The sequence below is a fragment of the Hypanus sabinus genome, chromosome 3, assembly GCF_030144855.1.
Source record: "Hypanus sabinus isolate sHypSab1 chromosome 3, sHypSab1.hap1, whole genome shotgun sequence".
NCBI lineage: Eukaryota > Metazoa > Chordata > Chondrichthyes > Myliobatiformes > Dasyatidae > Hypanus > Hypanus sabinus.
This window is the reverse complement of record NC_082708.1, coordinates 7775087-7797546: the sequence shown is the minus strand read 5'-3', so window position 1 is coordinate 7797546 and position 22460 is coordinate 7775087. Positions and strand designations below refer to the sequence as shown.

Genomic DNA, 22460 nt, shown 5'->3' with positions numbered 1-22460 from the left:
TCTTTGGGTATGTTTAAAGCAGAGGTTGAGAGGTTCATGATTAGTAAAGGTGTCAAAGGTTGTGGGGAGAAGGCAGGAGAATGGAGTTGAGAGGGATAATAAATCAGACACAATGGAATGGCAGAGCAAATTTGATGGGCCAATAGCCTAATTCTGTTCCTATGTTTTATATTGTAGGTTTATGCACATGGGTTTTAAGAAGGAAAGAATTTATCCAATTAGATATTGAAGGAAGTCTGAAAATAAGTCACTATAGGTCAACAGCTACAGAAGAAAAGGTACCTTCCAGGTGCTCTTCAAGTTCCTTCTTGCTCTCTTCATCTTCTGGTGTAGGACTAGTACGAGAGGACCCACCTTCCTGGATGAATTTACTCAGTAATGCTGGATCTATCTGGGCCTTCAGCAGCTGCAAGGTTTCAGCCAATTCATTGCGGTCCCTGAGAGAGAGAAGTTCGTGGGTGTACGCCATGACCACCTTTCATGTACTCAGCAGTCTGATAGTCATTCAGATAAAGAAGGGGGTGGGGTTAGTGGAGAGGAAAGATTAGCTACCTTTCCCGCTCTTGATCTTCCTCATTTGGGCAATTTTCATACCAATTCCACCACAAAGTTAAAACTAGGTCTAGTCTCAAATAACTGCATGTCCAACTCACTCAATTCCTCAGATTATTAAACAGCTTCTGTCCACATGCATTAAGACTCGGCTAACTTTTGAGTTGTTGGTCATCAATGCCATTGCTGGATCTACATTCAGTGACCACTTTATCAGTAAGTGCAAATATCTAATCAGCCAATCCTGTGGCAGCAACTCAAAGCATAAAAGCCTGCAGACATGATCAAGAAGTTTAGTTGTTGTTCATACCAAACATCAGAATGGAGGAGAAATATCATCCAAGTAACTTTGACCAAGCAATGATTTTTGATGCCAGATAGCTGGCTTGAGTATTGCAAAAACTGCTGATCCCTTGGGAGTTTCATGCACAACAGTCTTCATAGAGTTTACAGAGAATGGTGCAAAAAACAAAAAACATCCAGTGAGTGGCAGTTCTGAGGGTGAAAATGCTTTGTTAATAAGACAAGACAGAGGAGAATGGCCAGACCGGTTCAAGCTGACAGGAAGGCGACACTAACTCAAATGACCATGTGTTACAACAATGATGTGCAGAAGAGCATCTCTGAATGCAAAACATGTTATTGAATTGTATAGGCTACAGCAGCAGAAGATCACATCGTGTACACTCCTGTACCTAATGAAATGGCCAGTGAGTGTAGATCCAACTGGTGCCATACTGCCTTCACACTGCTACTAACTTCCAATCATCATAAATTGGAGCACGTCCATAAGTCCTCTGCCCATGTGCTTCTTCACACCAAGCATTATTAAGCCACAATTCTGTGTTAACATGAAGCCATGAGGGGATTTAAAAACAAAGATGTGTTGGATTAGACCACATAATTGTTATTTTCTTTGCATCTTCACTTTTATGCTTGATTGTATTTTATAAAACTATTTATACATGTAAAATGTTCATTATGTTTCCCCAGTGGTCACAGTATGTATATACAATTGTTCAGAGTGTCCTCCAGTGGTTAGATCTGTATTCTGAAAAGTTCTCTGGTATCATGTTATTTAAATAGGGGCTAGCTGATTGGTTAACTCTTATCTACAAATTTGAATGGAATATTTCTTATCTATGGTATGGAAAGCACTGAACACACAAGCTCACCATCTTTATTCTTTAGTTTTATTCTTTCCTTTTCTTCCTTTTTGTTCTTAGACTCCTGATATTAACCAGTTTCAATTCTCCTTTTTTTTTACAAAGAAGGTACGGCAGCAGCTACATTTCATTAGGAATTTGAAACTTGGTATACCGTCACCAAAACACCCACAATAAACCGCACAGAGATTCTAAATAGCTGTATAACCATATGGTATGGAGAGGTGGGCCACTGCACAAGACCGAAATAAGCTGCAGAAAGTTGTAAACTCAGTGAGCTCCATCCTGGCACTAACTTCCCCAAAACCCAGGACACCTTCAAGGTGCAATGCCTCTATAAGACAGCATCCATCATTAAGGACCCCCATCACCCAGGGCATGCCCTCATGCACCTCTTACTGTGAGGTGCATGGGATATTCAGGGAAGGGTAGCACCTCTGGTGAAGGAACTTGTTGTGTCTATTCTGAGTCAGCTCACTCACCTTTGATTCCCACCATTCAGTTCTCAGCTATGGCTCCAAGTAGCTGTTTGCATGCGACTCAGCCACACCCCAGTACACCGTCTCAACAGGCAGGCCAAACCAAGTGAGGGAAGCCGGCAGCCACATACCCTGCTGAGTTGAGGGAATGCCTGTCCCAGCTATGTCAGCTATGGCGGGCTGGGTGGATGAGATCTACAGTGAAATTCAATGGGCAGGAAGCTGGCACTTTCCATGGAAGGTTTCATGGAAAGTGAAGGGCATGACAAGGAACAGAAGACATCACAGTCGTCCACTGAAACCAAGGAAGACCTCAGCTTGTGACGCTTGTTCATACCACTGGACTCTGAGATCTGAGATCAAGAGAGTGGAACTGCCCCAATGCAAAGGTTTTTCTACCATTTGTACTTTTAAAAACTTCCTTGCACAGGTTTCCAGTCATTATCCATCACAATGGACAACTACCACCATACTCCTTACATAGCTTACAATTTTTATTATATATTGCAATGTACTGTTACGCATAACAAATTTTATGACATATGCCAGTGATAGTAATGCCAATTCTGATTCTATTAGCACTCAGTAAAACAATCACGAAGTTACAAGTTCTAAGTTTTATGACTTCTGTAAGAATCTTGGATTAAAATCAGAATTGAACAGACGTAGCAATTCTCACCCTTACTTTTGAATCCACTCATGGCTATTCCTTTCCCACCTGAATCCAGAAATGCTTCCACACGTTCATTAAAACCTACTGAGAATTCTGTCCACTTTTCATTGCCACCAAGGAGAGTCCGGTCCTCAGCAACTTCACTCACTAAATCTCTCTGTATCTTTTCCTTTAAAAGTCCTTTGGCCAATCCTGGTGTTAATTTGCTTAATAATTCTCCCTTTGTTTTCCAATAGCCAAAATTAACAACAAGAAACTTGAAAATTCACTCTCCCCCTCTCCACCCAACATTATCCTTTAGGCCCAATGTACCTTACAATGAGCTTCCAAGAAGTGCCATCTTGATCATCTTGTTCCTCCGTGTACAGTCGAACATTTAATTCCTGGTCGAGCTGATACCAGTACATTAGGCCATCTTTATCACAGCCAATGGGATGAATGCGCATAGCATCAGGTTCCTCTTCATTCAGCACGTTCTTGAACTTTAAGTTGTCGTCAAACTGACATTCACAAAGGTACTGAAACAAAAGGACCTCTTAGTAACTCAACTCCAGCAAATTACAAGTTCTTATTCTTGGCCAAACTGTGTACTGGAAGTTTAGAAGAATGAGGGGGAATCTCATTGCAACCTATTAAATGTTGAAAGATTTGGATCAAATGCATGTGAAGAGGATGTTTTTTTATAGTGGAGGAGTCTAGGACCAGAGGGCACAGCCTCAGAATAGAGGGACGCCTGCTTGGAAGAAGGAGGAGGAATTTTTTTTTTAGCCAGGCAGTAGTAAATTTGTGAAGTCCATTGCCACAGAAGGCCATGGAAGCAAAGTCATTGAGTGGAGATTAGTCAGGGTTCAAAGGTTATGGGCAGAAGGCAGGAAAATGGGGTGGAGAGGGATAATAAATCAGCCATGATAGAACGGAAGAGCAGCCTCATGGAGCCGAATGGCCAAATTCTGCTCCTATGTCTTATGGTCTTAATGTCTTATTAGACAATATTAAATCAGAATAAGCTGTAATGGTAGGCTGCCAGTACTCACTTCAACTCATAAAGTATTACTGTGCAGATTACTGAAACAAAACATTAGCCACCCTGCTCTTCTGGAACTGCACTAGTGGCTAACGACAAAGTGTGTGTGTGTTGAGTTTGATGCGCTATATGCCAAAATAAATAAATCCTAGTTGCCATCACACTGACTTGGGTCATAGGAGGCCTGACCAAGAAATGAAAGGAAGTTAATTTTACTCCTTTAATTTGTTATTCTTTAAAAAAATTCACACATTCATGGTCACTGTTTTCTTAGCACAATTAACATCTTAGATTATCCACGATTGTGCTGTAAATTAAACTTGTACTCTCCGAACCACCGGCAGCAAAATAATTTCACTGCTTTCATCTTAAGGGGAAGCACAGATATTTCACAAATTCCACCCAGTAGGAGAAATGAATTTTGTTAAAAGCAGGGATGTGTGCAAAGCTGTCTTCTACCTAGAGCTCCTAAAAGCTTGGTCCAATGCCAATGAACCATACAAAGCAATAGTTTTCCCTACCTGGTCAGCCCCAAATTGGCTGATTCAGGCAGATTTGTGACCAGAGTTCCAATATTTCTCATTACCCAACAGACAAGAGAAGTCATACATTTTCTCTCTCATCGCTGCTGTAAGACTTGTGGATGGTTCCCTAATATGAAAAGATGAATGCTTGACCCCACAATTTATTTCATTATCACTTTCTGCTTAACTGTAACACTTCCTTCTAGATTATGTTGTTGCTTTTCCTCGTAGAGGCATAAAGCACTACTGCACAGACACAGCCCCCTCGGTCCATCTAGTCTGTGCCAAACTGTTATTCTGCCAAGTCCCATCGACCTACATTTACACCACAGCCCTCCATAACTCTCCGATCCATCTACTTATGCAAATTTCTCTTAAATCTGGAAATTGATCCCACATCTACCACTTCTGCTGGCAACCCATGGAGTGAAGGTTCCACCTCATGTTCCCCTTAAATACTTCACCTTTCACTCTAAACCTAGGACCTCTAATTCTAGACTCAGCCAACCTCAGTGGAAAATGTCTGCTTGTAGTTACCTCATAAGACATAAGGCCATAGGATATAGGATCAGAATTAGGCCATTTAACCCATCAGGTCTGCTCTATCTATGCCCTTCATACCCCTCATAATTCTGTACTATCTCAATGCATTACTGCAATGAAATAATCTGTATGGATGGAATGCAAAACCAAGTTTTCCAATGTATCTCAGTACATGGGGCTCCACAGTAGTGTAGCAGTTAGCACAACACTATTACAGGGTGGAACATTGGAGTTCAGAGTTCAATTCTGGTGTGTCTGTAAGAAAGTTTGTACGTTTTTTCCTGTGACTGCATGGGCTTCCTCAGGTGCTCTGGTTTCCTCCCACAGTTCAAAGACATATCGATTAGTAGGCTAAATGGTCATTGTAAATTGTCCTGCGACCAAGCAAGGGTTAAATAGGTGGGTTGCTGGTCAGCACAAATCATTGGGCTGAAAGGGTCAGTTCTGCGCTGAACCTCTGAATAAGTACATAAATGTGGCATAATAAACCGAATATAATATGATCTTGAATCCCCAGCTGGCAATTTTATAGATGCTGGGAAAAAGGAGAATATGGTGTAGAGGCTGTATATGGTTTGCAGGGAATGAAGTAGAATTATTTTGGTCTCTGGTCAGATGAAAAGTACATCCACTTCAGGTGAATGGTGGATAGCAATAGCAATGCTTCATCCTAATGCTCCTCAGTAAACAGAAACAGCTTAATGATTAACACTGGTACAAGGGGGAAATCCACCATTAAATCATGGCTGATTTGTTTTTCCTCTCAACCCCATTTTACCTGTAACCTTTGATACCCCTTCTAATCAAAAACCTCTCAACCTCCACTTTAAATATACCCAATGATATGATGACCAACCCTTATAGGAACAAGTACACAAAACCCTGGAAGGATATCGAGGGTTAGGTAAAGAGAAAAAATGAAGCTTGTGAAAGAAGAGAACTAAAGACTGGGGAGCCCTGTCAAGAGTACAAAAAAATCCTCTTTAGCAATAACATTTAAAAGGCATTTGAACGTAGAAAGATAGGAAAAGTTTAGAGGTATATGGGCCAAATGCAAGCAAATAGGATTACCTTTGGTGGGGATCTTGGTCAGCATGGATGAGTTGGGCAGAAGGGCCTGTTTCTATGCTGTATTACTCAAGGACATGAAATGTGTGCTATGGGGTGGGGAGCCTAGTGGAGGGCTAGCCAAACACATATGTGACCAGCAAAGATCAAGCTCTGACAGGACATCTTGGAAGCATAGTGGTTAGCACAACAGTATTAAAGCTGTGGCCATCAGAGATTGAAAATCATTTCCAACGCTGTCTTGTAAGTTCTCCCTGTGACCACATGAGTTTCTGCCAGGTACTCGAGTTTCCTCCCACTGTCCAAGGCCATGCTTGTTAGTAGGTTAATTGGTCATTGTAAATTGCACAGTGATTAGGCTAGAGATAAACAGGTAGGCTGCTGGGTGATGCAGCTCAATGGGCCAGAAATGGGCATCTCTAAACAAAAAAAAAATTTTCCCTGTGCAAGCAAGTTGTTTCCATTGGTAGGTGAGACTATAACTATTGGACATAGCCTCAAGATTCAGGGGAGTAAGTTTAGGACAGAGATGAGGAGGTACTCCTTTTCCCAGAGAGTTGTGAATCTGTGGAATTCTCTGCCGAATGAAGCAGTGGAAGCTACTTCAGTAAATATATTTAAGACAATGTTGGATAGATTTTTGTAGGGAAATTAAGGGTTATGGGGAAAAGGCAGGAGTCAATGGCCAGGTCAGCCACGATCTTATTGAATGGCAGAGCAGCTCAACGGGCCAGGTAGCCTGCTCCTGCTCCTATTTCTTATGTTCTTATATGACTGCATGTGTATCCTCCGGGTGCTCCAGTTTTCTCTCACAGTCCAAAGATGTACTGATTAGTTAATTGACCATTATAAATTGACAAGTGATTAGGTTAAATAGGTGAGCTGCTGGGCAGTGCGGCTGGTTGGGCCATAAGGGCTAATTCTGTGCTGTACCTGCAAATAGATAAAAATAAAATACCTCCCGTCAGCACTAAAAAAAACCCAAAAATTTGCTGACCCGGGAAGAATGGGTAACTAAACTTGTCATCTGAGGTTTTCAGCAGGCTGAGACCAGCTTTGGAGGACAGAGCTGAATTTTAGAAAAATGGGAAGCAGAGTACATCACCATGGTACAATGTCCTTTCCATATGAAAGGGTAAAAATATTCCCCACTCTTCATAACAGAACTAAAAGTCTACTTTTACTTGGACATTTCAGATTCATTATAACCAGAATGATCATCCATTTTTATTTTTCTTAGTACTTAAAAGAACAGCATTTTTCTCCCCACATTAAGTTGCATTCTTAATTTTGACATTTTAACACCATTTTACAAACAGCACTTACTGAATTAGTACAAAAGAGGTCAACAACAATATGGCAACAGAAGGAACACATATATAAGCACATACAAAATGCTGGAGGAACTCATCAGATCAGACATCCACTGAAATGAATAAACAGTCAAAGTTTTGGGCTTGAAACCTGATGAAAGGTCTCAGCTCAAAGCTGCTTGTTCACTTCTGCAGATGCTGCATATTCTGCTGAGTTCCTCCAGCATTTTGTGTGTGGTGCTTTGGATTTCCAACATCTGCAGAATCTGTTGTGTTTACTTATGTAAAAAAAATCAGAGGATAGCAAGATTGGACACTTGGGGCGCATGCAAATTTTAAATTCAAAATTCAGAGTAAATTTTATTATCAAAGTACATATATATCATCATATATAACCCTGAGTTTCACTTTTCTGTGGGCATACTGAGCAAGTCCATAGAACAGGCATAGAATAGGTGGGCAGAGTTAGAATGGCGCCAAGTGACTGCCTCTTTGAGCTATTCTGTGAAAACAGCTTAAAGGCCTCTCTTTGAAGGCTCTTTTTTCCCTTTTCAAGGTGGCTGGGATTCTACTGAGGTCCAGATCTGCATTAGCACTTAAACTGTATTTTTTTACGGTGGATGAGTTCCTACTCCTGGAGCTCACCAGACGACCATTTTCCAACATTCTCCAGGAGTGATTTGGAAGATGGTGCTTCCACAACACGGCACAGCACAGCCCTGGACCAATTCCGAGCTGGTGCTGCCGACTGAGACATCGCGGGAGAAGGAACATCAGGATTTCACTACGGCGGCTTTTCGGATGGAGGTCTCTGTAGTCGAGCAATCGCACCCTCTCTCTCTTTCTCTGGATAGTGGGGAGAGTTTACTGCCAACTCTTGAGTCTGAGAATCTCTGAATAATAAGTGATAGACAATAGGTGCAGGAGTAGGCCATTTGGCCCTTTGTGCCAGCAACGCCATTCAATATGAACATGGCTGATCATCCACAATCAGTACCCCATTCCTGCCTTCTCCCATATCCCTTGACTCTGCTATCTTTAAGAGCTCTATCTAACTCTTTCTTGAAAGCATCCAGAGAATTGGCCTCCACTGTCTTCTGAGGCAGAGCATTCCATAGATCCACAACTCTAAATGTTCTAACTTGCCTACCCTTATTCTTAAACTGTGGCCTCTGATTCTGGACTCCCCCAATATCGCGAACATGTTTCCTGCCTCTAGCGTGTCCAATCTCTTAATAATCTTATATGTTTCAATCAGATCCCCTCTCATCCTTCTGAATTCCAGTGTATACAAGCCCAGTCGCTCCAATCTTTCAACATATGACAGTCCCGCCATTCCGGGAATCAACCTTGTGAACCTACGTTGCACTCCCTCAATAGCAAGAATGTCCTTCCTCAAACTTGTCTAGGTGGGGTCTCACCAGGGCCCTGTACAGCTGCAGAAGGACCTCTTTACTCCTATACTCAATTCCTCTTGTTATAAAGGCCAGCATGCCAATAGCTTTCTTCACTGCCTGCTGTACCGGAATGCTTACTTTGTGTGATACAGCACACTGTAATATCGTAACAGCGACTTAGTCTTCCTTTACACTGTGAAATGGGTGACACCTCCCCGTCTCTTATTAGTGGAGAGACAGTAAGAGTCTGGCATGCCAAACTGTAAAGTAATCAATAGTACTTGTTGACTGTAGATCATAGTCTCTCTTTGGGTGCTTTGCTATTGCTTGGTGGGCGGTGAGTGCTGACGCTTTTTTTCTGAAACAGGTAAGGGGGAGGTTGATGTGTTGATGCTTGCTGCTGTTTGTGCATTGGAGGAGGAAGAAAGGACTTTGGGGTTCTAATGTTTTTCTGTTGTTCATTCTATTGGGGGTCTGTTTTTCGTGGATGTCTGTAAAGACTAGTTATTTCAGGTTGTATACTGTACACATCCTCTTTTAATAAATGGAACCATTTGAATAGTCACTTTAACAGTATCAATGAAAGATCAACCAGAGTGCAGAAGACAACAAACTGTGCAAATGCAAATATAAATAAATAGCAATGAAAAATGAGAACATGAGATATTGAAATAAAGAGTCTTAAAAGTGAGATAATTAGTTGTAGGGACATTTCAATAATGGGACAAATGAAGTTGAGTATAGTTATCCCCTTTGGTTCAAGAGCCAGATGGTTAAGAGGTAATAACTGTTCCTGAACCCAGTAGTGTGAGTCCTGAGGTTCTTGTACCTTCTACCTGATGGCAGCAGCAGGAAGAGAGCATGGCCTGGTGGTGTGGGTCCCTGACGATGGAGCCTGCTTTCCTACAACAGTGTTTCACTTACATGTGCTCAATAGTTGGGACAGCTTCATCCGGGATACATCTACTATTTTTTACAAAGATCTTCTGTTCAAAGGCATTGGTATTTCCATACCAGGCTGTGTTGCAGCCAGCAGTATATTCTCTACTAGACATCTATCAAAGTTTGTCAAAGTTTTAGGTGTCTTGCAGAATCTCCACAAACTCCTAAGAGATGAGAAGCACTAGCATGCTTTCTTTGTAATTATAATATTATTACAATTTATTCTAATATATAACTAATATGATACTTAATTACAATATTAATTATAATTATAAATATAATTTAAGGATTAATTATAAAATGGCAAATAGTTTCTTGCCAATATTAGCTGAAGAGTAGGGTGCAAGAGCAGGAAGGTGACTCTCCAATGTTTTGCTCCTAGTGGGGCGACTGTAGTGTAGCAGTTAGCGCCATCACTTTACAATGCCAACGATCATCAATTGAGGTTCAACTCCCGCCACTGTATTTAAGAAGTTTGTAATTCTCTTCGTGACTGCATGGGTTTCCTCCGAATGCTCCAGTTTCCTCCCACATTCCAAAGACATGTAGGTTAGGGTTAGTAAGCTGTGGGCATGCTACAATGGCGCTAGAAACATGGTGACACTTGTGAGTTGCCCCAGCACATCCCTGACGCTAACAATACATTTCACCGTATGTTTTGATGTACAAATAAAGCTCATCTTAAATCTTAAATTGCATTAGTCACTAGTCTGACCAGAGCTGCAATACAGCCTTCTTTCTGGTCATGTTAGAGTGAACAGGTAATTAAAGAGGGAGTTTACCAGAATGTTATGAAGAGAGATTATATAAATTGAGGTTCTTTTAGTTGGAAAAGAAATACTGAGCAAATTACGTACCTAAGAACAGTTCAGTAAAGGCCCTTCAGCCCACAATATTGTGCCAATCTCTTAAGCTACTCCAAAATCAATCTAAACTTGTCCCACATAACCCTCCGCTTTTCCTTCATCCATGTACTTATGTAAGAGCTTCTTGAATGCCTCTGATGTATCTGACTCTAGCAGACAGACAGATAGCCATACTTTATTGATCTTGAGGGAAATTGGGTTTCGTTACAGTCGCGCCAACCAAAAAAGCACCTCTCTTGGCAGGGCAATGCACACACCCACCATTCTCTGTTACATAGGGTGAATAGGAGGGCCAGAGAGGTCAACAAGTAGAAAGGCTGGGTGGAGTAAGAGACATATGGCAAACATGAAGCCTGACAAAGCTCATTTGAGCAATTTTGCACCGCATACCCAAGTAAAGACGTGCTGGCCTGGTGAGGGCCCAGAAAAGATTCAGATAAATAATCCTAGAAATGAAAGGCTCTAAATATATTGCTCTAGGCCTGTACTTGGTGGGCTTCAGAAGGATGAAGGAGGGAAATCCCACTGAATCCCACAGAATCCGTAAAGCCTGGATAGAGTGAATATGGAGAAGATGTTTCCATTAGAAGAGTAGGCAAGACTGATGTCACTTAGCATAACAAACATGGTCACAGGTATAGAGAGTTTATTGTGTACTCAGGATACTTATGCACTCAAAACAGTCCTGACAACATTATCTTTTTGGTGTCTGGCTCTCTGTCTGCAGAAGCTTTTAGACTATTTGTGTGAATTATTTTGCGACAAAAGCGCTTGAGCATTCAGAGGCGTCTCCCACTGTAGATATTTAATTCAAAGGAAGTACTGTCAACTCAAAATATTGAAATGAGCAATGTCATTGTAACTACTGAAATTGTACTGAATCACCTGTTACTATCTTTGACCTTAAAAGGTATAACCTATTGAGAGTGTATCCAGAAGAATGCCTACTTGTTGTAATGAATAAAGACTTCTACATCACAGCTTCAGTAAATCTCCAGTGACTTCATTCACAGTCGCAACATGCCTAAAATGGCTGAAAACTAATTCCAGCACCTTCATCCTTTACAGCTTTACAAACTGAACATCAAGGTAATATCAGGAGAGGTTCATGCACACAAGCTTGTTGAGAAGTTACCTTCAAGAGGCCAAGTTTGCATTCAGCATCCATCTCAGTGTATCCAATTTTTTCCATCTCCCAAGCCCAAGTATTGTTGTATTCCAGGCAGATCTATTTAAAAGCAAACTAATTTAAAGTGTTTTGCATACAGTTTTTATAAGTTATAATATTTTAAAGTTAAAACAGCGATGACCACTAATAAAAAAATTTAATTTAAAGAACCTTCAGTCTATGATAAAGATTCAGTACTCAATACATGCAAATGCAGTAACGGGATAAAATTCCAATTTATGCTGTAATTGATATTTGCACCTGGTCCCAAACTATTACTAACCAGCGATCTACTGACATTTGCACATTAGGGAACTTTGTTTTGTAACATGCATTATCAAAGAAGCTGTGTTTTGTTGTACTGGTCTATAGGCAATGAAAACCACAGAGTGATGCAAGACACTAAGCCACTTTTTTCTCAGGAGATCCAGCGTGAGAGTAGTTTACCCTGAGAAGGTACTTTTCCCATCGATCGAAGCTGACAGACTTCCCAATCTTCCTCATCAACTTCAAATGAAGATCAACCAATGGTTGAGGAACTGTAGGAAAAAGAACAAATTAAGTTAATGGTTGTTTCACTTCAGTAAAGAAATTCAGTTACAATTTTAACAAAAAAGAATTACTAGATATTATATTTATTAAAAACACAAGAGATTCTGCTAGGGATAGCCAGCAATTGTCGCCACGCTTCCAGTGCCAACATAGCATACCCACAACTTAACAAACTTAGCCTGTACATTCTTGGAATGTTGGAGGAAACCAGAACATATGGAGGAAACCCATATGGTCACAGGGAGATCATACAAACTCCTTACAGACAGTGGCAGGAATTGAACCCAGGTCACTGATGCTGTAATAGCATTACACTAACTGCTACACTACCATGCCACCCCATCCAGAGTCTCAGAATTTGTTTCATTAATTTTCTCACAATTGATGTTAGGCTCATGGGCCTGCAATTACCTAACATATCCCTGCTGCCATTCTTGAATAAAAGGCATCTCATTTCCTGCCTCCAGTCAACTCGAACATCTTCTACAGTCAGAGATTTCGAAATCCAGAAACCTCTTCCTTTGTTTCCCATAGTAGCTTGGGATCAGGACTTTCTTACCTTTCCCAGGTTGAGAATCAAGCCTAAGCTTCATACAATAGAGGGTTAAATGAATGGGAAGAATTGAACTAAGACTCTTACCCAGGTTACAAATCAATACTTATGAATGAGCGTTTTGGAGACGGGCGAGATGGATGGGGATAGATATATTTATCATGGGCTACAGGTCATGATACATCTTCTGTTGGATGTGACCAGGCCATTTCTGTGTGCTTTCTCTCCTTAGCCTTCCTGAGCCACAACAATCGAGGACAGGTGGAACCAAGCAGTGGGAGTGCTAAGCAGAGTAACTCACTCACTCACCAAGTCAGTAAGGCCAGCTGCTGGCTGCTTTTCCCACACATGCTTGCTCAGCTAGCATAGATGTCTGTAATCCGTAAGACCACACAACATAGGGGCAGAGCTGGGCTATTCAACCAGTCAAGTTGGCTCTGCATTCGACCATGGCTGATTTATTATCCCTCTCAGTCTCATTCTTCTCTCTCCTTCCTGAAGTCTTTGATACCCTTACTAATCAAGAACCTATTAGCCTTTGCCATCTATAGCAATGAATTTCAATGCTCATCTAGGAGAAGGAAAACTGATCTCAAATCTCTGGTATCTTACAACTGTATCCACTCATGAGTAGGTTTCAGGAATAAACCCTGAGGAAAAATTCGGAGCTGGAGTCCCTAAGGCAGTCCTACATTGAGTTCAACGCTAACTGATAACTACTGTATGCCAAAGTATATCAGTCCCTGCCATTCTTTTGCATTCATCAGCTGTGCACAGAGGGGGAGCCTGCTCTGTAGGCAACAGCTTGCTCTCCAAGTTGTACTGTCCTGCCCTGCATACTGACTTGCAGATACAGCTAAGACACAACATCCATGGTTGACCCCAACCGATGTAGGCCTCTTTTGTCAATTCATTAAGAAGGTGGAAGTGCTGGAAGTGGATACCTCCAAATTAGATTGACATTAAGTAGCAGAAGGGAGAAAATAAAATCAATAATTTTTGCTGCACACAGTAGTACATTAACAAATTATCAATGGTCCCTTGCACACCAGCTAATGAATAGTTGAGAATATGGAATATGCCTTGTTGAGTTTACATATGGTTATGTAAACAGATTTGTTCATGAAATTATAAACTGCACAAACAGCTCCTGAAGAAGGTTCTTGGCCTGAAAGTTAACTCTTTATTCCTCTCAATAGATGCTACCTGACCTGTTGAGATCTCCCTAGCATTTTGTGTGTGTTACTCGAGATTGTTAGAATATTTTGTCTTGAGGGGTTTGTGGGGGAACCAGAGCGTCAGGCAAATAATGAAGATCTCAGGATGTAAATACAGGAGACTAGATGCTGAAAACTGGAGCAACAAACAATCTACTGGAGGGATTCAGCAGGTCAAGTAGCATTTGCATGGTCTAGACACCAAAACCTCAACAATTACTTCTCCCCCTTGATACAGATCTAAACCTATTCCAATATCATTTTCATTTCTTTTCTACCATTACCTTGTCCTATGAACTGAGAAATTGTGCAAAATCACAGAAAATAAACATTAAATTGAAAACTGAAGAATCCACAATGGGAAGAAACTGATCAGTCACAATGGCAACATGGGATAATAAGTGAAGCTTGTGAAAAAGAACAAATGGACTTGAGACATGTAAAACAAGGAAATTCAAAGTCAAGACAATTTTACTTGAAATTATGCTTTTGTAGTCACAGAGTCATTGAACAATACATCACAGATACAGGCCCTTCAGCTCATGTTGATCATGGTACCCATTGATCTCATCCCAATTTCCTGTTTTAGGCCCATATCCCTAAACCAGGGGATCCCAACCATTTTTATGCCATGGACCCCTACCATTAACCAAAGCATCTGTCGATCCCAGGTTGTCGATCCCCGCTCTAAATCCAACCTATTCAAATACATTGATACTATTGTAACTCCCTCAACCACTTGCTCTGGCAGCCCTCTTCTTATACTTACCACCTTCCATGTGAAAAAGATCCCCTCAAGACAACCCTCACTCTAAATCTATTCCCGCTTAGTTTTGATAATTTTAACCATTCCTGTAAGGTTTTGTCCAAGCACCCCACCACTATTTTCCAACATTACAAAGAAATCAAGACCTAGCCTGGCCAACCACTCTATATAGCTCAGGCCTTCCAGTCCTCAGACATCTTTTCTGCACTCCTTTCAGCTTAATCATATATTTCCTTTAATAGCATGACTACATCATACTTAGCAATGACTTATAAAAATGGAACATATGTCCTAACTCCTACACACAGTGCCCTGACTGAAAACAAGTGTGCTAGATGCCTTTTTCACCACCTTAAATACCTTTAAAATCATTTTCAATTGTTGTGCATCACTTTCCAAAATGCATCGTCTCACATTTATCTGAATTGAAATCCATTAACCAATCAAGATCCCTTTGTAATCTATGATAACCTCCCTCAATATCAACACCACCTTCTAATTTTGCATCACCTGCAATCTTACTGATCAAGGTTTGTGGGTTTGTATCCAAATAATTTATGGAAATAACAAGTAATAAGAGTACCAACACTGACCCCTGCAGCACACCAGTAGTAACTGATCTTCACGATGCAAATAATTCTCTGCTTCCTACCTCCAAGGCAATTTTTAATCCATCCAACCAACTCCCCCTGGATGTCATAGCACCTATCTTTTAAACCAGCCTACTACGTGGGATCTTGTCGAAGGCCTTGCTAAAGTCCAAATAGACAATACCCTCATCGTAATTTTGGTTACTTCTGAAAGGATCATCAAGCACAACTTCCCATGCAGAAAGCCATACTGCCTCCTCCTAATCTGACTCTCATCTATCAAAATGCTGGTAGATTTTGCCCCTCAGATTCCCTGTAAAAACTTACCCAGATTTGCAATATTTATTCATACTATTTTATTTTTAAAAAGAACTAGAAGTTCAAACAAACATTGTTAAATGCTCCTTTCAAAGTGCATTTCCATAAAGTGGAAAACTAAGACCCAGGATCTTAATATTTCTGAAGCATTTCAAAGAAACTTGTCCATTTGGTGCACAAATTACAACATGAACATTTCACAAAGCAAAACCGATTTAAGTACAAAACCACAGGAGTTTATGGGAAAAGTTAATTCAAACTGCACAGACAGAAAATGCATTATAATAGATTTCTTATTATTACAAACAGATAAGCAACTTTATGAACGATAGTCTTTAAAAATTACAGCACATAAACAGGCCCTTCCAGTGCATGTCAAAACCATTTACCCCTCAATACCCCTACCATATGGATTTCAGCAAGGCATTTGATGGTACCCCATGCAAGGTTTATTGAGAAAGTAAGGAGGGATAGGATTTAAGGGGACATTGCTTTGTGGATCCAGAACTGGCCTGCCTACAGAAAGCAAAGAGTGGTTGTAGGCAGGTCACATTCTGCATGGAGGTTGGTGACCAGTGGTGTGCCTCAGGGATCTGTTCTGAAACCACTTCTCTTTGTGATTTTTATAAATGACCTAGATGAGGAAGTGGAGGGATAAATTCGTAAATTTGCTGATGACACAAAGGTTGAGGGTGTTGTGGATAGTGTGGAGGGCTGTTAAAGGTTACAGTGGGACATTGATAGGATGCAAAACTGGGCTGAGAAGTGGGAGATTGAGTTCAACCCAGGTAAGTGTGAGGTGGTTCATTTGGGTAGGTCAAGTATGATGGCAGAATATAGCAATAATCGCAAGACTCTTGGCAGTGTGGAGGATCAGAGGGATCTTGGGGTCTGAGTCCATAGGACACTCAAAGCTGCTGTGCAGGTTGACTCTGTGGTTAAGTGTATTGGCCTTCATCAACTGTAGGACTGAGTTCAAGAGCCAAGAGGTAATGTTACAGCTATACAGGATCCTGGTCAAACCCCACTTGGAGTACTGTGCTCAGTTCTGGTCACCTCACTACAGGAAGGATGTGGAAACTATAGAAAGAGTGCAGAAGAGATTTATAGGGATATTGCCTGGAATGGGGAGCATGCCTTATGAGAATAGGTTGAGTGAACTTGACATTTTCTCCTTTGAGTGAAGTAGGATGAGAAGTGTATAAGATGATGAGAGGCATTGATCATGTGGATAGTCAGATGCTTTTACCCCAGGGCTGAAATAGCTAACACAAGAGGACACAGTTTTAAGGTGCTTGGAATTAGGTACAAATGTCAGGGGTAGGTACAGAGCAGATACCAGGGCAGTGAGTGATGAGTGGGTGGAATGGGCTGCCGGCGATGGTGGTGGAGGCAGATACAATAGGGTCTTTTAAAAGCCTCCTGGATAGGTACATAGAGAGCTATAGGTAACTGGAAGTAACTTCTAAAGTAAGTACATGTTACGGCACAGCACTGTGGGCCAAAGGGCCTGTATTGTGCTGAAGATTTTGTATATTTCTATGTTCTATCTATGTATCTATCCAGATTTTGCTTAAATGTTGAAATCAAACTCACATGGACCACTTGTGCTGCTGGCTTGTTCCACATTCTCATGTCAGTCTGAGTGAAGAAGTTTTCCCTCATGTTCCCCTTAAACTTCTCACCCTTCACCTTTAACCCATGACCTCTGGTTGTAGACCTGCCCAACCTCTGTGGAAAAATCCTACTTCCATTTATCTTATTTAAACCCTCATAATTTTGTATATATCAAGATTGAGAAATTTTCAATATTCTAAGGAATAAGGTTCTAACCTATTCAATCTTTCCTTATAACACAGGTCCTCCAGACCTGGCAACATCCTTGTAAATTTTCCCTGTACTCTTTCAACCTTATTTACATCTTTCTTCTAGGTAGCTGACCATGTGTGTAGCCTCCGTCAAGCATGGTCAACCATTGATACTGCGCCTCTGGTAGACACTAATTTGTCGAGCAGCACGACTGTGGCTACTGAGGCCGATCCTGGAATAGAAGGGTTGCTGCATGTGTAGGGCGTCGTGGAATTGCTGTCTGCTGTGCTCTCCATTTAGCTCTCCACTTCTCAAACTGACTCAGGATCACTCTTTCGCCTTGCTCTAGGTGTTGCTGAAGAGTACCTCGCCACTTGTTGCAGTCATCTGCTGTATCCTCCCAGCACTGTGTTGATTTTTAAGGCTTTCACGTCGCGCTTGCAGAGGTCCTTGAAGCGAAGCTGGGGTCTACCAACGTTCCTCTTGCCTGGTGCTAGTTCTCCGTAGAGGATGTCCTTTGGCAGTCTACCATCCTTCATACGATGGACTTGGCCCAGCCAGCGCAGTCTGGGAAAGCATGAACATTGTGGGGAGTCCAGCGCAGGAGAAGAGGACCTCAGAGTTTGACTTTGTCTCTCCAGGTGATGCCGAGGATACAGTGAAGGCTACGCAGGTGAAAACTATTGAGTTTTGCTCCTGTTTGGAGTAGATGGTCCACGTCTCGCTACCATACAGGAAGGTGCTGATAACGCATGCACTGTACATGGCAGTCTTGGTCTTTGTAGCGAGTTTCAGATTCTCCCAGACCCGCGAGGAGAGTCGAGCAAGGACTGATGTTGCTTTGCCGATATGCCTATTGATTTCAGCATCGAGGGAGAGAGTGTTGCTAATGGTTGACCCCAAGTACGTGAACTCGGGGACCACTTCTAGATTGTAAATGGCGATGGTAATGACTGGTGTCTCCACTACGTTCTGGGCAAGGACATTTGTTTTCTTTAGGCTGATGGTAAGCCCAAAGTCCTTGCATGCCTTAGAGAAGTGGTCTATTAGAGTTTGTAGTTGCTGTTTGGTGTGCGAGGTTATAGCAGTGTCATCAGCTAAGTGCATGTCACATATTAAGATCTTTCACACCCTTGTTCTTGCTCTCAGGCACACAGGGTTGAACAGCCACCCATCAGACCTGGTGTGCATGTACATACCTTCTGTCGATGTCGCAAACTCATGCTTCAATAGCATAGAGAAGAAGATGCCAAATAATGTTGGGGCAAACACGTATCCTTGTTTGACTCCACTACGAATAGCGAAGGGTTCTGAAGAGCTGCCATCGTACTGCACAGTATCCCTCATGTCTTCGTGGAATGACTTGATGATATTTTGGAGTTTCAGAGGACAGCCAATCTTGAGGAGAACCTGAAAGAGCCCATCCCTGCTGACAAGGTTGAATGCCTTGGTTAAGTCGATGAAAGTGACATAGAGGGGTTTCTGTTGTTCCCTGCACTTCTCCTGGAGTTGACGGAGTGAGAAAATCATGTCGACAGCTGACCTCCTTGCGCAAAAATCACATTGGGACTCAGGGTAGACCCATTCTGCCAGAGTTTGTAGATTTGCCAAAGTTACACGAGAGAAGACTTTGCCGACAATACTCACGAGAGAGATACACCTGTAGTTGTTGCAGTCGCTCCTATCACCCTTGTTCTTGTACAAAGTGACGATTTCGGAGTTGCACACATCTTGTTGTATGGCTCCTTCCTTCCAGCACTGATGGAGGACCTCCTGTTAAGGTTGGAGGAGTGAGCTCTTGCAGTGTTTGATGAGGTCTGGAGGAATCCCATCATTGCCAGGAGCCTTGCCTGGGGCCAGACAGTCAATTACCTTGCTGAGGTCCTCATCTTTCCTGTGTATAGGTGACCAACACTGCACCAAATTAGGCTCCAAATTAATACTCTGTTACGAACGTGGAGCAACTCTGAGGGGCCGAAGGGTACAAAGTCGCCCCCTCCTCCTTTTTGAGAATCGCAGGATCGCTATTATTTCAGGTCTGAGACCCAGGAAATGAGAGAGATACACAGCATGTCAGGAAACGAGAGAGAGAGAGAGAGACAGACACAGAATACACAACCAGGTGGAATGTCTCCTGACATAAGCGGAATGGAACCACTGATTACTGCTATTGTCTCTTGGAGAAGGAATTGTGTATTGAGTACTGTACTACTCACTGGAACCCCTCAGGGGACAACCAGAGTGGTCTGGTTGAGGGATTGCATCATCCCAACCTGATTGACATCTGAGACCCCATGAGTGAGGATAAAAGATGGGTCTGGGGAACACCCCTTAGACACACCAGGAGAAACACTAGAAATCCAGTGACAGCGTTTCATAGTGAAGCTGGTGAGAGCTCGTGTGCGTCCTCCCTTGCCTGTGTGGCGGGCTCATCATGGAAGAACGGTTTAGCTAAAGGAGAGGTCACACTTGAACGGCCACGACAACGAGACACCTGACGAATCGAAATCATAAAGGAAAGTCGGCAAGTTTTTCTCTTTCTCTCTCTCCAACAATTGCAACCCAGCGACACCCAAACGACGGCAGCCTGTGTGAACTGCAGCAAACTTTATATTTCCATCGGACAATTCATTATCCCCTAGACAACGATAGAGCTTATTTCTTATTGATTATTATTATACCCGCACTTTTAGGTTATTGGAGTATAAAAGTTGCAACTTGCTATTTGCTAGAGAATGAAATCTTAGGAATGTAGAAGACAATGGTGTGTTAATAAGAGATGTGGATTATGTAGTCTGAGTTTGCTATTTGCTATGCATGTATCCAATTGAATGTAGAAGACAATGGTGTGGTAATGAGAGGTAGCTAAGAGATGTTTTGCTTTGAACTTGTTTGCTGTATAACCAAAACTATGTAGTCAGCCTTGATGTAGATTATGTAGTTTGAACTTGCTATTTGCTATGCATGTACCCAATTTAGTAGGAGAATGAAATCTTAAGAATGTAGAAGACAATGGTGGGTTAATGAGAGGTAGCTAAGAGATGTAGATTAGAACACGATTAAGTCAATAGGTAGAAACAATAGTGGCGGATGTACTTGTGATACACACCTATAGACCGATTGGATATGCTAATACAACTAACTATAAAAAATGCTATGTCCAAGGACCGGTGAGCAATCAGCGACTAGCTCAATGACTGTCTCAGCCTTGATTTGAAAATTAAAATTTAACCCTTCTTGAAGAATCTTCTGCGCCTCCTAGTCGTTTGTGGGGCACGAAAAACCACGACAAGGTTTAGTATTGATGATGTATATTATCTGTATATTTGCATTGATATTATTTTTGTGTATTTTTGCTAATAAATACTGTTAAAAATAGTATAATCAGACTCCAACGGACGTCTCTATCTTTGCTGGTAAGTGACCCAGTTATGGGGTTCGTAACAACTCCAAATAAAACTTCAACATAACATCCAATCTCCTGTACTCATTACTTTGATTTATGAAGGCCTAACTGCCAAAAACTTTCTTTACAACCCTATCTACTTGTAACACCACTTTCAATGAATTATGAATCTGTATTCCCAGATCCCTTGGTTCTACCACTCTCCTCAGTGACCTACCGTTCACTGTGTAAGACCAGGGAAGAACAATCTGGTCTCGACATGGTGCAGCCAAACTGAATTCTGGCAGAAAGTGCAATTTTTGCTTTTACAAAATACTTTACAATGACCTCAGCTTTTCACAAAGTGCTTAGGCTTAGGCACTAATATAGCAAACTAAGTACAAAGTGTCAATATTCTCAGTGACCACTTTATTAGGTACAGGAGGTACCTAATAAAGTGGTCACTGAGTGTATGTTTGTGGTCTTCTGAAGCTGTAGCCCATCCACTTCAAGGTTCAATGAGCTGTGCATTCAGAGATGCTCTTCTGCACATCAATGATGTAAAGTGTGGTTATCTGAGTTACCATCACCTTCCTGTTAGCTTGAACTAGTCTGGCCATTCTCTTCTGACTTCTCTCATTAACAAGGTGTTTTCACCCACAGAATCACTACTCACTGGATGGTTTTTTGTTTTTTGCACAATTCTCCATGAACTCTAGAGACTGTTGTGCATGAAAATCCTAGGTCAGCGGTTTCTGAGATACTCAAGCCATCCTGTCTGGCACCAACAATCACTCCACGGTCAGTCACTTAGATAACATTTCTTCCACCTTCTGATGTTTGATTTGGACAACAAATGAATCTCTTGTCCGGGTCTGAATGCTTTTATGCATTTGGTTGATGACTGGTTGAATTGATATGTGCATTAATGAGTGGATATACTTAATAAACAATCAGTGTAATCAGTGTAATAAATCAGTGTAATAAAACAAGAAAAATCTTTATTTTTTAAAGTGTCGATCAGGCGCAGTGGGTTTACACACACACAAATTAAAAGGGTATGGGTTCAAGTATCAAAATCTAAAATGTGATGACAAAATTTTGATGGATTGTGGAAACTTACTGTACACAAAATGACTGTCCCACTTCCAATATTGCAATATTAGAACATTTTTAGAGTACTTTGTGGCTTCAACGTACTGTGTATCGGCCTAAGACTTGGATTTTTTTTAAATGGAAATAGGGCTATTTTTGTTTTCTTTTATAAATAATGCCAAGAATTTGTTTTTAGCATCCATCCAAGCAAGTTCTACTTTAATGTCTCACCAAATAGTTAGAGACTGGGCATCCAGCTCTCCCTCAATATTGACTACCGGCACTCCTCAAGTTCTGAGCACCGGATGTGTACAGTGCACACATATAAAAAATTGTTCAGGAGACCAGAGTGATAGATTTGCGCTGATGTCCATTTTTGTGAATCCTATCTGGACAGCTTTAAACCTGCCAATAGTATTTAAAATCTTGAGCTGAACTTTCAAATAAGATAACATGATAT

General features: G+C 41.5%; 1 protein-coding gene across 6 annotated transcripts in view; it reads right to left on the bottom strand.

The window, feature by feature from the left end:
• Window positions 1-22460, bottom strand: part of rsf1a (remodeling and spacing factor 1a) — a 134455-nt gene that overhangs the window by 71138 nt on the left and 40857 nt on the right. For all 6 annotated transcript variants that reach the window (XM_059963660.1, XM_059963659.1, XM_059963658.1 and 3 more), the window contains exons 2-5: window positions 12163-12254; window positions 11683-11775; window positions 3183-3388; window positions 283-437 (exon numbers count right to left, since the gene is read on the bottom strand). In XM_059963660.1, the coding sequence (XP_059819643.1) occupies window positions 283-437; window positions 3183-3388; window positions 11683-11775; window positions 12163-12254 (546 nt within the window). The remainder of the gene's footprint in view (window positions 1-282; window positions 438-3182; window positions 3389-11682; window positions 11776-12162; window positions 12255-22460) is intronic.